Below are 15,291 nucleotides of genomic sequence, written 5' to 3' on the forward strand. Positions count from 1 at the left end.
TTCCCACATTTCTTAACCCCTTATGCTATTTCTTTAAGATGACTGCTATGTTACCCTAAAATTATTCTTCCATAGACGTTACTAACGCGCGCAGATCCCAGCCCACCTGCTGTAGTTCAGACGGTAAGCAACACAACCCGTGATATCGACTTAGAAACAATCCAATTTGGTCTTAGAGGATATGCCTAAGACGTTTTGAGAACACGACCAATTCATAAATATCGTTCTAGAATGATCATGCCAGGCGGGCGGGCGGGCCTGTGATGGACTCATTTTTATTAATGTTTTATCATCTCTATAAATGTTCTCTTTCTTCTTTTTGCTTGTGTCCCTCTTCCTTTTCTGTTTTTCATGGGCAGATGCTGAATCTTCTATCCATCCATCCGTTATCCAACCTGCTATATCCTAACTACAGGGCCACGGGGGTCTGCTGGAGCCACTCACAGCCAACACAGGGCTTGTTTTGCTTTTTTTGTTTTTTTTTTCTTTCTATTATTCCTTTGTTTTCTTTGTATTCATTTCAAAGTATTTGCTTGTATGCGTAATGTTGTTTTTATATCTTTGAGCAGCAGGCCATTGTAATGCTCTGCTTTTTGAGAGTAAAATAAAAACAACAGTCATTCTTAACAGAAACTTCTCCATTACACTTCCAGAAGTCCCCACCAATAGTTCAGATTTGATATTTGTTACCTTTGTTAATGGTGGGTGGCATGGTGGCACGGTGGTGGCACTGCTGCCTCACAGTAACGAGTCCTCCCTGCGTGGAGTTTGCATGTTCTCTCCGTGTCTGACTGGGTTTCCTCCCACAGTCCAAAGACGTGAAGGTTCGGTGGATTGCCAGTCCTAAATGGGCCCTTGTGTGTGTTTGGTGTTTGTGTGTGTGTTTGTGTGCGCCCTGTGATGGACTGGCGTCCTGTCCAGGGTTTGTTCCTGCCTTGCACCCTATACCAGCTGGGACAGGCTCCGTTAGACCCCCCATGACCTGTTCAGGTTAGACAATGACTGCCAGACTGACCTCGTTTGAAGGCCCTCACATATTCTGAAGACAGCTTTGTGTTGCCAGTCTGAATGGAGACGAGTCCCAGCAATCTGAAACAAAGCAGACGTGCAATGCCGTCGGCAGGCCAAGTCAGAGGCCGCTTTTAGGCGGGGGTCACTCACGACCAGCAAAGACAAGTGTGCAGAAGTGGGCGCCACCCAAAAACGTGACTTTCGGAAGATTCAAAGATGGCGAGGGAATGAAGCCAGCAGTTGGAGTCTTGCAGTCATGGAAAGGAGTTTGCCTTTCATGTACAAATCAAACAGAGCAGAGCCATTACAGATAGCCCCTCCGACCAGGCCGTTCTTGGACTTGGCGGGGTGTGCATTCCAACAGCCCACCCGCCCGGCTTTTCTCATCGGTTTTGTGTGGTCAGACGTGGGGCTGTTTTGTCTGTGATTGTAACGGATGCAATTATCATATTTGTGCTAAGAGATTTCAGAACAAAGCTGAACAATTAGCAAGGGAATGGGATTCACAAGCGAAACTGCAAAGCATTACAACGGCGTTAAGAAATGTTTTCAATTACTTTGTTTATTATTGAAGCGAATGCAAATTAATGTGTGTGTGTGAACAAGATACACTTTTGGAATTTGCTTCTGTTTCCCCCGAACCCTCATTCTCTACCCTAAATTAAAACTTTTGGTCAGATTTTTCTTCATATTAATCAGGGGGGCCAACTCCAAACCTGGCGAGAACGTTAGAACACTCGAGATGAGAGCAGGCCATTCAGCCCAACAAAGCTCGCCAGTCCTCTCCACTTATTTCTTCCAAAAAACATTAAATTGAGTTTTGAAAGTCCCCAACGTCTTACTGTCTACCACACTACTTGGTCGCTTACTCCAAGTGTCTGTCATTCTTTGTGTAAAGAAAAACTTCCTAATGTTTGTGTGTAATTTACCCTTCAAGTTTCCAACTGTGTCCCCGTGTTCTCGATGAACTCATTTTAAAGTCACCGTGTTGATCCACTGGACTAATTCAACTTCATCATTTTAAACACTTCAATCATGTCACCTCTTAAACTTCTTTTGCTTAAACTGTAAATGCTCGGCTCTTTTAATCTTTCCTCCTAACTCATCACCTGTAGCTCTGAAATCAGCCTAGTCGCTCCTCTCTGGACCTCCTCTTGTGCTGTTGTGTCCTTTTTGTAGCCTGAAGACCCAAACTGCACACAGGACTCCAGATGAGGCCTCACCAGTGTGTTATAAAGCTTGAGCAGAACCTCCTGTGACTTGTACTCCAAACATCAAGGCGCTATATAACCTGACATTCTGTTAGCCTTCTTAATGGCTTCTGAACTCTGGTGACAAGTCCACTACGACTCCTAAATCCTTCTCATGAGGTGGACTCTTGATTTTCTGATGGCCCATTGTGTATTCAAACCTCACATTTTTACTTCCTATGTGTAATCCTTTACATTTACTGACATTAAATTTCATCTGCCACAAATCTGCCCAAGCCTGTCTGCTGTCCAAGTCCTTCTGTGATGATATAACTGATTCCAAATTATCTGCTAATCCACCTATCTTGGTATCATCTGCAAACTTTACCATCTTGTTACTTATATTCCTATCTAAATCATTTCTTATACAGTAATCCCTCGTTTATCACGGGAGATAGGTTCCACAATAACTGAATTTCCGCGAAGTGGGACACCATATTTATTTAATTACTTAACGTGTATTTGGACGTTTTTAAACCCTCCCTGTACTGTTTACAACCCACCCTTTACTCTTTTAATAACAGAGACAACTGTTAAGCAATATGAAATCGGTAGATACGTTTACAGTTACTGTATAGCAAAGTACACGTAGCTATATATGATGTGAAGATGGTGATGAATACGCTGTGCAGTAAAAATGATGACGATGAAGGTGATGATGACATTTACTGCGCAGCCAATGACTGTATTTTACGTCTCTTCAAACGGCGGTGCCATTTCCTGGGGCACCTCTTCCACGGTTTCCGAAGGTGTATCCGTAGTAGTCGTAGGAACTGGCTCTTTTTTGCGAGGCTGCAAAAACATTATGATCAGAAGTTGCTGCCGCTGCTTCTTTTTCCGGTCGAAGAGCAGCTTGTAGGCGGTCATGACGTCGTTGACCTTGTTGCAAAATTGGACCGATTGAACCATATCGTCATCCCATTCCTGTGACCGCTCTTGCAGATCCTTAGCCAGTCTGCAGCCACAGCCGCGAACGTTCTCCCTTCCTTCAACATATCCAGAAGTTTCACCTTCTCAGCGATCGTCATCATTCTTCGTTGGCGTTTAGGCTCAGCACCAGCCTTGGAAGAAGGAGCACGTTTGGGAGCCATTGCAGGGGCTGAAAATTGAAGCGAAGTTCAACACAAAGAAACCACAAAAAAATCACACACAGTACAGTGTAAAGTAAACCGCTCGGCGAGAAAGCTTGAAGCGAAATGGCCACGACAGAGAGACAAGGGGAGATGCTGTGGGATCTGGGCATCAGTCAAAGCACCAATCACGGGCCCGATTAGAAAGCGGGAAGCTGTGATTTGTCGTCTCCCTCCCATGTACCAATCACAGCCCGTGTTACAACGCACTTTGTCACCGGACTTGTTTTGTTGTTCTTAGACTAGGAAATACTACTACTATATTTAAAAACCCGCAAAGTCGTGAATCCGCGAAAAGTGAGCCGCGAAGTAGCGAGGGGTTACTGTATTAAAAATAGCAGCTGCCCTAACACTGACCCCTACTGGTCACCAGTCTTAACATTGGCCAATTCTGATGAGGTTCCTCACACCATCACCGTCTGCCACAGTGACTGCAGGTTTTCATTCTCACCATTTTCTTCATTAGTGACTAGTTTTTGCTGCTAATTAACATCAGAAAATTGATTTGGTATTTAAGACTCGGATTGAGCAACGTCGGTGGTCCTGGAGGGCCGCAGTGGCTTCAGGTTTTTGTTCCAACCCAGTCTGTACATTAGTCTGAAATCATTCATTGCTGATGAAGTGTCATTAAGTCGTATCACTTGTTAAGAGTTTGAACTCTTAGAAGATAACAAAGGTAAAGGGTTAGGGAAACGTCCCCTTATACTGTAGGTCAAGGATTTGGCCTGGCACGTTTGTTACAGGCAACTGGAAAAACATGGATATAAGACAGTCTTTAGGTGGAAAAGATGGCATATTTATGGAGGAGGGTACGGCAAAAAGGATGTTGGGAACAGCAGGGAATCCTGGGAAGGTTTTTTCAGTACTTTTAGTCTTTTTGTGTGCGTTGACCAACAGTATAGATTGACAAATCTGGGCAGTATACATTTTATTTATTTATTTATCCATCCATTGTTTAATGACGTCTTGGTCTCTACTCATTTTGGGCTCCTTCTGGAATATTTTTGTACTCGTTTGCTTGTTTGTGTTTTTTTTTTTATTTTATTGATTTTATTGTAATCATTCCATATACAGTAAATAGATCAATCTTTTACAAAAAATAGGATTGAAAACAAATCAACCCCCACCCCAGAGTAAAACTTTTAACCAACCTGTTATATCCTAATTACAGGGTCACGGGGGTCTGCTGGAGCCAATCCCAGCCAACACAGGGGGCAAGGCAGGAAACGAACCCTGGGCAGGGCGCCAACCCACCGCAGGGGGAGTAAAACTTAAAGCTTGTAAAAATACAGAAATTGCTGAGTTTAATAGTCAGATAAATATAAATAGAGAAGAAAAAGAAATGGGGAGAGAATTACTTCCTCGGTGCTTTAAGAGCTTATTCTAAACTGTTATTGATCAGATCCTGCCAGGTTTTGAAAACGTTCTGCACAGATCCTCCAAGTGAGAATTCGATTTTTTTCCAATTTCAAATAATATAAAACATCAGTTACCCGCTGACTTAAGAGAGGAGAGTTAGGATTCTTCCAGTTGAGCGAGATAAGTCTACGTGCCAATAGTGAAGTAAAGGCAATCACAGTTTGTTTGTCCTTCTCCAATTTAAGCCCCTCTGGTAGCCCACCAAACACAGCTGTTAGTGAATTAGGAGGGATTGTGACACCGAGGCTGTCTGAGAGGCATTTAAAAATGTTGGTCCAGAATGATGTTAACAAGTCCAGAACATGTGACCCAGTGAGGCTGGAGCTCGATTGCAATGTTCACAGGTTGGCTCTCGTCCTGGAAACATTTTGGAGAGTTTTAGTCGAGACAGATGTGCTCGATTGTATCATTTTGAGTTGAATTGTATGCTTTGCACATATGGAGCTCCAGTGAATTCTCTGCATTGCTACTTTTCACCACTCCTTTTCTGATATATTAATTGAGAGATTTTTTTCCCAGTGTCCTCTTGGATCTTTGAAAGGGAGGGACTGTAAAATAATTTTATATATTGCAGAGATGGTGTCTGAGTCCTCGAAACTCAGCAATACTTTTTCCAGCATGGACGAGGGTGTGAGATGAGGAAAATCGGGCAGGTTCTGGTTGCTTGTTTATTTCTTAACTTTTTATTTTGAATCATTTTCCTTTTCTTTTGGTCTCGGTTCAAAGATCTCAACTAATGTCTGCGTCGTATCTGCTGGTAAAGACCATACGCCTTTAGCTTTGTTGGGGTTTGCCGTTTCTATGAAAACGCTTTGCTGTCTTCGTGTAGCCGCGTCCTGCTTTGTGAGCTTCAGTTCTTTTATTTTTCAGAGTGTTGGGCAGCTGCTTAGAGGAGCCCATGGCTGCTGGAGTGAGGAGTCCGAGAATTTCTACAGCTTTGGGGTTTCCTAACGATGGCTGTGAAGTGAATGAGCCAAAGTGCTAATGAGGGTCTGGGACCACCTTGGGAACCTCCCATATCTTGGGGTGCCCAAACGTTTGCATGATGCTCCTTATATTCTATCTATCTATCTATCTATCTATCTATCTATCTATCTATCTATCTATCTATCTATCTATCTATCTATCTATCTATCTATCTATCTATCTATCTATCTATCTATTAAAACCAATAAATTCATCTTACATGAAATGCTGAAGAGAAATGTGTCATCTTGAACTCGATACCTTTTGCTGATCATTTCATCTTCTGCTCACTTAACTATTCACAGACATTTTAAGCAAGGGGGACCAAACTTTTGCATGCCACTGTATGTGCCGCTCTACCGGGTGATTTTATTTTTTCTTTCGGTTGCTGCTTTTATTTCGGTTCCAGGCAGAAACTAGAATTAGATTCCAATCCTTCATACTATGTAGGCAGGTACTAGACACGTACTCTACAATACTAAATAATATATATTCCTCTTTTTAACTTTGCCCCTTTAATTTTGTTTCCTTAGCAAACTGTTCACCAAAGTGCCAGAATGGAGGGATGTGTTTAAGTCCACAACTCTGCATGTGCAAACCGGGGACAAAAGGCAAAGCCTGTGAGCAGAAGGCCGGCACCACCAGCCCAGCTATGCCCATGCCAGGAAACGGGCAGGACACGTTTATGCAGCAGCGGCCCATCCCACAGCAGAGCCCCCAGCACACATCCCAGATGGGCTCCATCCCTCAGAAGGTCAACAGCCTTTCCCAGATGACCCTGACGTTGAAGCAGCAGCCTGGTGTCCCCCAGCAAGCTCAGCCACAGTAAGTCCATCATGCCAGCATCGGTGTCATTAAGGAGCTGACTGGTGACAAATGCAGAGCTGCTTGGCGGCTCCTACTCTCACTTGTTGCCGGTGATCCTCTGCGATGGCAGTTTGCATGTTTTTAGTTGCTAGGGATCCACTGATTTTTGCCTGAATTTTGAAAGAAATGAGCTGTTAATCCTGCAGTATGTGATGGAATTGTACTTGTGACGTGTTGTTACTCTCCCGTCCGATTACGCCGGGTTTTTAAAAGGATAATCCTACAGCTTGTTGGACTGTGCGTCTACGCGTGTTTAAATATTGGGTTTCAAGGGTCCATACCACTGGACTTGTTGACAAAAGAACAATATTGCAATTGTTCAAAAACATGATAAAAAAATGAACTTATCAAATATACTGCTTGCCGTAGTGCTAAGCACACAGAAACGCCCCAATTGTGGACTAAATCAATATCCGGGCATCTTCAGTCCCCAAAGAATTGCAAACTATTTATTTTTAACCCGCTTATCCAGTTCTGGTGCCTGTCTTAGCACCAGTGGGCACAAGCCAGTCCTGGGTGGCAATACTCCCGGACATTCATTTAATCCGAGCCAATTCAGAGTTAATAATTCATGAAGTGTCAGGAGGAAAGCCTTCACAGACAGACAAGGATGGAATGTGCTGACTCCACGCAGGGAGTGTCCTGGCTGGGATACAAAGCCAGGATTTCAGTGGTCTCCCAGTAATAGAAATCTACAAAGCATTCATCTCCTGTGCCAGGTGGAGCAAATGACTGTCCTTACAGGCATTCATTCATTCGAGTCTGCCGTTACGTCTGGGTGGATTTCACAGACACTGGACAAATCACAAGCACATACTGTATCTTGGTTTATGAATAATGGCTGCGAAACCAAGAGAGGACAACGATAAAGAGTTGTGGTGCCAAGGCAGCCACCTGGTATAGCTAGATAGAGCAAAAAGTCAAAAAACACACCCGATTATTGTGGAGTCGTCTCTGCAGAAGCGAGTTCAAAACAGAACTGGCGGTTTGCAATCCTCCTGGCAGGAAGAGGCGGGTCCAGGTGGGCGGGCACCGGAAGTGACATCAGAGGTGTTCTAGCTGTCACTCGCCTGGTCTGCAGAGGGAGAAAGGTGCTAAGACATGGTGCCAATCCCTGGTGTGGCGGCGGAATTACTGTCACTAGAGCCCTTCAGCTGTCCCCTATGCGTATGTATGTGACACAGCAGGTCAAAGTTTAAACATAAAGGATAAGTAGCACCTATGGAAATGCAAATGGACATCATGAACAACAAATTAAGCTTCACTATGGCAATATGAAAGTGTCCTGTTTGCCCAGTGTCACAAACTTGACCACAAGTCATAGCAAGGTTTGGGGTAGCCACCCGTATAATTGGTTTCCTGGCTGCAAAACTGCAAACAAAAGAGAGCACTGCTGGGCACAAATTGGAGTCCAAAACAGAACTGAGGGAATACGGAAAAGGTGGAGGCTTTTAAAGGGGAAGACAGGAAGTGAAGTCAGAGGGGTTGGGCTCACAAGGGTCTTCAGCCATAGGCTCGAGCCCGGATGTGACATCACAAGGGGCCGGAGCCGACAAGCTCTTCCTCCATAGGCTCGGACCCGGAAGTGACGTCAACAGGGCCAGGTGGAATCTTCCGCAGATGGTCTGCAGGAAAGCGAGAAAATGAGTCAGTGCACTCTGCCACATCCCGGTGTGACTCGGAAGCTGCCCTTAGTCAGGCCCTTTAGCTGCCTCCCATGCACACATGGGACACCAGCTGCAACTTTATTTGTCCTTTTACCCCCTTTTGTAAAGTGCCCGCCCAGGTGTGGCATGGTGCCATGGTGTGTAGCATTACCACTCTACAGTGCTGAGGCCCCAGATTTAATTCCACAAAGGATGTCAGCATATCTTGCTGTGTCGACGTGAGTTACAACTCACAGTTCAAAGACTTGCTGTCTCGAAGCGTTTCTGAACCGAGCGTACCTGTGAATTTAATTCATTTCATTAGGGTGACGTTTCTCTCGTCATTTCTGCCAGGTCATAATCGGGTCCCAGCGACCAAGTACAAGGCCGGCTACATTATGGATACAAATGAGCTCAGAACACTCCAGAATGTTTCTTTCCAACTGAATCTGAATTCATTTTCACTTAGCGCCTTTTGTTTTTTCCTTATAAATAAATTAAGGAATTAATTCCTCCCTTTCAGTTTATTCTTATAGTGCATATTTTGTATTTCTGAACACAGACACCATCATTTACATTCAGATAGGAGTGATAATTACTGCAGAAGATTTAGGATAAGCTGTAGGATATCTAACTTTGTCTTTACAGGTACATCTCAATAAATTAGAATATCATCGAAAAGTTCATTTATTTAAGTAATTCAATTCAAAAAGTGAAACTCATTTACAGTGGTACCTCAGTATACGTCCTTAATCCGTTCCAAATCCTTTGACTTACCAAACAGGACGTATACCAAACAAATTTTTCCCATAAGAAATAAAGGGAAAATGATTAATCCGTTCCCATGAAAAAAAATCCTATTGTTATTGGCATATTATACATTGATGGGGTTGTATAAAATAATTTAAACACTGCTTAATACTAAAATACATAAATACAAAAGCAATTACATGAAATAAATGAAAAGTTAACCTCACTTTACTTTTTAATATCATCTTTGTTTTTCACAATCGTAGATACCGTCGTTCTCAGCATACGGTATGCAGCAGCCACGTCCCAGATACGCATGCCACCTTCATACTTTCCAACAATCAATTCAAATTTACGTGAAAAAACACAAAATCACGTGAAAATTCACAGAGAGTTATGGCATGTACTGACGTTCGTGGGCAGTTGAGGCTTTGTCTCGAGAGAGGTAAACAAGGGTAGCGCGTGGTGTTCTAGCACACGAGTCGTATACCAAGCAAGATTTTTAGCGTCCACACAGGACGTATACCAAGTTGGACTTCTTCCAAAGCGGACGTATCCCGAGGTACCACTGTATTATATAGATTCATTACACACAGAGTGATGCATTTCAAGTGTTTATTTCTTTTCATTTTTCTGATTATGGCTTACAGGTAATGAAAACTCAAAATTCAGTATCTCAGAAAATTGATTTTTAATACAGAAATGTTGGCCTACTGAAAAGTATGTCTATGTAGGCACTCAATACTTTTTCATGAATTACTACATCAATGTGGTGTGGCATGGAGGTGATCAGCCTGTTGCACTGCTGAGGTGTTATGGAAGCCCAGGATGCTTTGATCGCGGCCTTGAGCTCATCTGCATTGTTGGCTCTGCTGTCTCTCGTCTTCCTCTTGTCAATTCTCTATTGGGTTTAGGTCAGATGAGTCTGCTGGCCAATCAAGGACAGCGATACCGTGGTCATTAAACCAGGTGTTAGTACTTTTGGCAGTGTGGGCAGGTGCCAAGTCCTGCTGGAAAATGAAATCAGCATCTCCATAAATCTCGTCAGCAGAGGGAAGCATGAAGTGCTCTGAAATGTCCTGGTAGACGGCTGCGCTGACTTTGGACTCGATAAAACACAGCGGACCAACAGCAGAAGATGACATGGCTCCCCAAATCATCACTGACTGTGGAAACTTCACACTGGACCTCAAGCAACTTGGACTCTGTGCCTCTCCACTCTTCCTCCAGACTCTGATTTCCAAATGAAATGCAAAATTTACTTTCATCTGAAAAGAGGGCTTTGGACCACTGAGCAACAGTCCAGTCCGTTTGACGTCAAAGGTCACCGCAACTTCCATAGCTTTAGGGTGAGGAGGAAGCCGACCCAGATAAGGGGGAAAATGTGCAAAACGAGGAAGCACCACACAGGGCTGGTATTTAAACCACACTGTACTCACACTGTACTGGTATATTTCTAATATCACATATCAGGATTATTTGCAGTCTCTTTTTGTGGCAAAAACACATGTTTTTAGGAAAGGTCTCTGGGTAACAAATGAATTCCGATCCTGCTAACATTCGTACCCTGATTTGGTAATTTGGAACTTGTACTGAAAAGGTTTGTTAAAGTAGATAGTGACACAAATGATTAAAGCTTACTGCTTGGTTTTTTTTTTTTTTTGAAAAACGTCTCAGACTTGTTCATAAAATGACAGTGAAGCAATATTACTGTACTTTAGCCTCCTTACCGTTACATTTTTTTGCTTGAAAAATGACTTGTTTATTAAATCTGATCTTCTGTAAAACGTGCAAAACACTAAAAGTTCAAAGTCAAAAGTGTAGTAAGAATAATGATGATAAATATAATAATAATGAATAATAAAAATAATACTAATCTATAATAATAAAAGGCAATGCCCTCACTCACTCACTCACTCACTCACTCATCACTAATTCTCCAACTTCCCGTGTAGATAGAAGGCTTATATTTGGCAGGCTCATTCCTTACAGCTTACTTACAAAAGTTAAGCAGGTTTCATTTCGAAATTCTACGCGTAACAGTCATAACGGTCAACAACGTCCGCCATGTTGAACTTTCTTATTTATGGCCCCATCTTCACGAAATCTGGTAGGCAGCTTCCCTGCGCTAAACAAAACCGATGTACGTACTTATTTCGGTGGTATGACGCCACTGTCAGCCGCCATATTGAACTTTCCTATGTCACTAATTCTCCAACTTCCCGTGTAGGTAGAAGGCTGAAATTTGGTACTCATTTCGGTGGTATGATGCCACTGTCGGCCACCATATTGAACTTTTCAACGGTCTTTGTTACTTATGGGCCCATCTTCAAGAAATTTGGTATACGGGTTCCCAACGCTAACTGAATCCTACTTACGTACATATATACGTCCATAGCCTGCAGCTTGGTCACCGTGTGAGGTGGCGTTGGGTCCCCCATCCCAACGCCTCCCACGTTGTTGACTGCCTGCCTATATAAGGCCGTCCATTGCTCTGGTCTCTACATTCCCTTCCTTGCTTCGCCACGGGATTCACGTCTCCCTGCTGATAACTACAGCCTTTTTATTTAATCCACGGCTTCTCCGCTGTTTTATTGTTCGTTTATTACGATTATAGTTATTGTGTATTTTAGACTTACTTTACTTTGTTCAGGTACTCATTACCTTTATCATTCCAACCATACCCTCATTAACATGTCTTTCGAGGTGATCACCATCGATCAAAGAACTGTCACTTACCGAGCTTGATGTGAAGTTATCGATGAAACCGGTTGTGTGCTTACAACGCTTGACAGTTGCCGAATGTCACTTCAACACAAGTCCTGCAAATACTGTCGTAATTGAAACAAACCATGAAACTCAAACCGATTATGATAGCAGCAATCCAAGCTGTGAGATTTGAAACAAGATTACTGTTCACATGGCCAACTGTACGTTACATGCTCAAGAGTAAGCTCAGCGCACAGCTTGGTCATATTACAACCGGAGGGCCGAACTCACAATGTGGTATACAAAGAGATTCTGAAATAATTATTGGCATATTTTCCCTCAGTTTAAAAAGGTTTAATTTTCTTCTTAATAAAAATTTTAAGGCAGTACTTCGCCACTGCGAAGCGCGGGTATTTTGCTAGTACCGTATATACTGTCAAAATGTGTTTGTGTGGTATGTTCTGAAGCGGTGAAATACACAATCCAACGCCACAGTCGAGACAATAGCAGTGTGATTTCTTGTGGATTTTCTTTCCAGAGTGATCAGCTTTTGAACAGCACACTGCATACGTGCGATTGACGTGATTGCCACATTCAGATTCATCAGAATCGCTTTTGATTTCACTGTCCATTTCAAATTCACTGACTGAAGGCAGATTCACTTTGTCATCACTGCGTGTATCACTGGCCGGCTGAAAAACATTACAAGACGTCATAATGAGGCTAGGAGAAGACAAGTCTATATTGTTGCGTAGGTAACACTTGGGCCTATCGCTTATGCAACATATGCCTGTATCGTTTCCTGAGTAACACTCTGTACAATCGCTGTTGGCACTTTTACAGCCCGGGTAATCCTCTGGTCTAATGCTTACATGAGACACGTCTATATGTTTACCCGAGTGACACTCGAGACCAGCACTTTTAGCTCTGTTTGTACAGCCCGAGTGATGCTCAGGTCAAACACTAAGGAGGTTAAATAAAACAATTTAAACAGATATGAATGGCGCAGTATGCATGGTATGTTGTTGGCCTTATGATTAAACATCCCAGAGTTTTTGACAAGGATGAGAATTGGAAAAGGCATAAGGATGACACAAAAAGTCACCACTGAATGTCGAGTGATGCCTCAGCAGAGATGTGCTGTCGTTAAATGTCGCTAATAGTGTCACCTCCCACTGCCAGCAGCTTTACTCCTTGAGACGTTACAGCTGAGATACGTACTGAGGACGCTGGGAATTTATAGCCAGCTGCCTGTCTGCCTGCTTATCTGTGTCTGAGTCTCCCGCACGGCTGCATGTGCTACTGGCTAAATTCGCCATGATATGCACACAAAAGTGCAAAATAGTTGAAGATGGTGACAAAGTCCATAGTGTGCACCACTATTCCTCACCATAAGTGACAGCTGCTTAATCAAAACTAGTTGAATTCATTTGGATCAGAAAAAGCAGAAGGCGCCAAGTGGAAATGAATTCAAACTCACTTGAAAAGAAAAATTCTGGGCTGTCATGTGCTCATTTGTATCTGCAGAATTGCCGTAACCTGAGACCTCCATGAACAGAGACTCGCCTGTATAGAACACTTAGGAATTCCCTTCCCTGAAAGCAAAACATTTGTTGGCTTTCGATCAGCTTTTTTTTTTTTTTAACCATTAAAAGACACTCCTTTAATTACCAGAATGTGAAATGTGGTTTTTATGGGCCTTAACATCCTCGAGGTGAATTCATGTCCAACCAAGGAACTCATCGTGAGCCTACCTGGAGTTACGCAGCTACTGCATTGACACACGTAGCATTCACGCTCACTGGCATTAAACTGAAGTTAATAGAAGTGTGAGAAGAAGTCCAGCGTAACACAGTGAAGGCACACAAACACCTTGGCCTGCGGAGATCACGCGTCGTGCAGCACAGATTCACGTTTCTGAATTGAATCTTTTGGTTTGCTTGTGGGCATGTCTTTTGTTTATTTATTGTTTGTTTTTGTAGATGTACCAATAACATTAAAACATTTAACAGAGCAGATGTAGCAAAGAGCCATAGGTAACTCATTCTGGAGGTGACAAATAAATGTGTTACCCCTCTGGGCAGCAGGTGGCAAGCTTTAGTTGCGAGCTCCAGTGCTCAGCCGAGGCGCTTTTTTCTCAAGCTTGTAATTAGAGCTGACAGTTTGTTGGGTTTTTGTGCACTTATAAGTATAGTATGTCTGTGATGTTGTAAGAATCTGATGAATGGCACTCTATTTGGGCAATGGTTTTGTTATGAAAGCTGCTCAGCTGATGCAGAAACAAAAGGAGCTTTCTGTCAGGCAAACTTGCATTTCTCAAGAAACTACAACAACTCTCTCTATCAATTTAGATGAGGATGGTCTCAAACACCTTGCTACTGCCGGGTTGGACCCCCTTTTACTTTCAGAACTGTCGTTGTTTTCAGTGGCACCGATTCAACAAGGTGCTGGAAACATTCCTCAAGGACTTTGGTCCATATTGACATGATGGCATCACACAGTTGCTGCAGATTTGTCGGCTACACATCCATGATGCGAATCTCCCGCTCCACCATATCCCAAAGGTACTCTATTGGATTGAGATCTCCTGATTGTGGAGGCCATTTTAGTGCAGTGAACTCATCGTCATGTTCAAGAAACCAGTTTGAGATTATATGAGCTTTGTGACATTAGCGTGGAAATAGCCATCAGGAGAGAGGTACTCTATGGCCATAAAGGGATGGATATGGTCAGTAACAAGACTCGGGTAGGCTGTGGCATTTTAACGATGCTCAACTGGCACTAAGGGGCCCAAAGTGTGCCAAGAAAATACCCCACACCATTACACTACCACCACCAGACTGAACTGTTGATACAAGGCAGGATGGCGTTGTTGGCGCCAAATTCTGACCCTACCATCCGAATGTTGCAGCAGAAATTGAGACTCATCAGACCAGGCAATGTTTCTCCAATCTTCTATTGTCCAATTTTGCTGAGCCCATGTGAATTGTAGCCTCAGCTGCCTGTTCTTAGCTGACAGGAGTGGCACCCGGTGTGGTCTCCTGCTGCTGTAGCCCACCTGCTTCAAGGTTCGATGTGTTGTGCGTTCAGAGATATTCTTCTGCATACCTCAGTTGCAATGAGAGCTTATTTGAGTTCCTGTTGCCTTTCTGTCAGCTCACACCAGTCTGGCCATTTGCCTCTGACCGCTGGCATCAACAAGGCATTTCCGCTCAATGGATAATTTCCCTTTTTCAGACCATTCTCTGTAAACCCCAGAGATGATTGTGGGTGAAAATCCCAGTAGATCAGCAGTTTCTGAAAAGCTCAGACCAGCCCGACTGGCACCAACAGCCATCCCTTGATCAGAGTCACTTCCGTCCCCTTTCTTTCCTATTGTGATGTTCAGTTTGAACTTCAACAGGTTCAACTTGTTAAGGTCTATAGGCTGAAATGAACTGAGTTGCTTCCATGTGATTGGCCGATTAGCTATTTGTGTTAACAAGCAGTTGAAGAGGCGTACCTAATAAAGTGGCCGGTGAGTGGATACTGACTATACTGGAG

At 43.3% G+C, this 15,291-nt stretch overlaps 1 protein-coding gene across 11 annotated transcripts in view; it reads left to right on the plus strand.

Annotated features, from left to right (window-relative positions):
- The window catches only part of ltbp1 (latent transforming growth factor beta binding protein 1), a 432,727-nt gene that overhangs the window by 37,256 nt on the left and 380,180 nt on the right, over positions 1 to 15,291 (plus strand). For all 11 annotated transcript variants that reach the window (XM_039738108.1, XM_039738103.1, XM_039738107.1 and 8 more), the window contains exon 3: positions 6,310 to 6,601. In XM_039738108.1, the coding sequence (XP_039594042.1) occupies positions 6,310 to 6,601 (292 nt within the window). The remainder of the gene's footprint in view (positions 1 to 6,309; positions 6,602 to 15,291) is intronic.

Source organism: Polypterus senegalus, chromosome 16 (assembly GCF_016835505.1).
Source record: "Polypterus senegalus isolate Bchr_013 chromosome 16, ASM1683550v1, whole genome shotgun sequence".
Lineage (NCBI taxonomy): Eukaryota > Metazoa > Chordata > Cladistia > Polypteriformes > Polypteridae > Polypterus > Polypterus senegalus.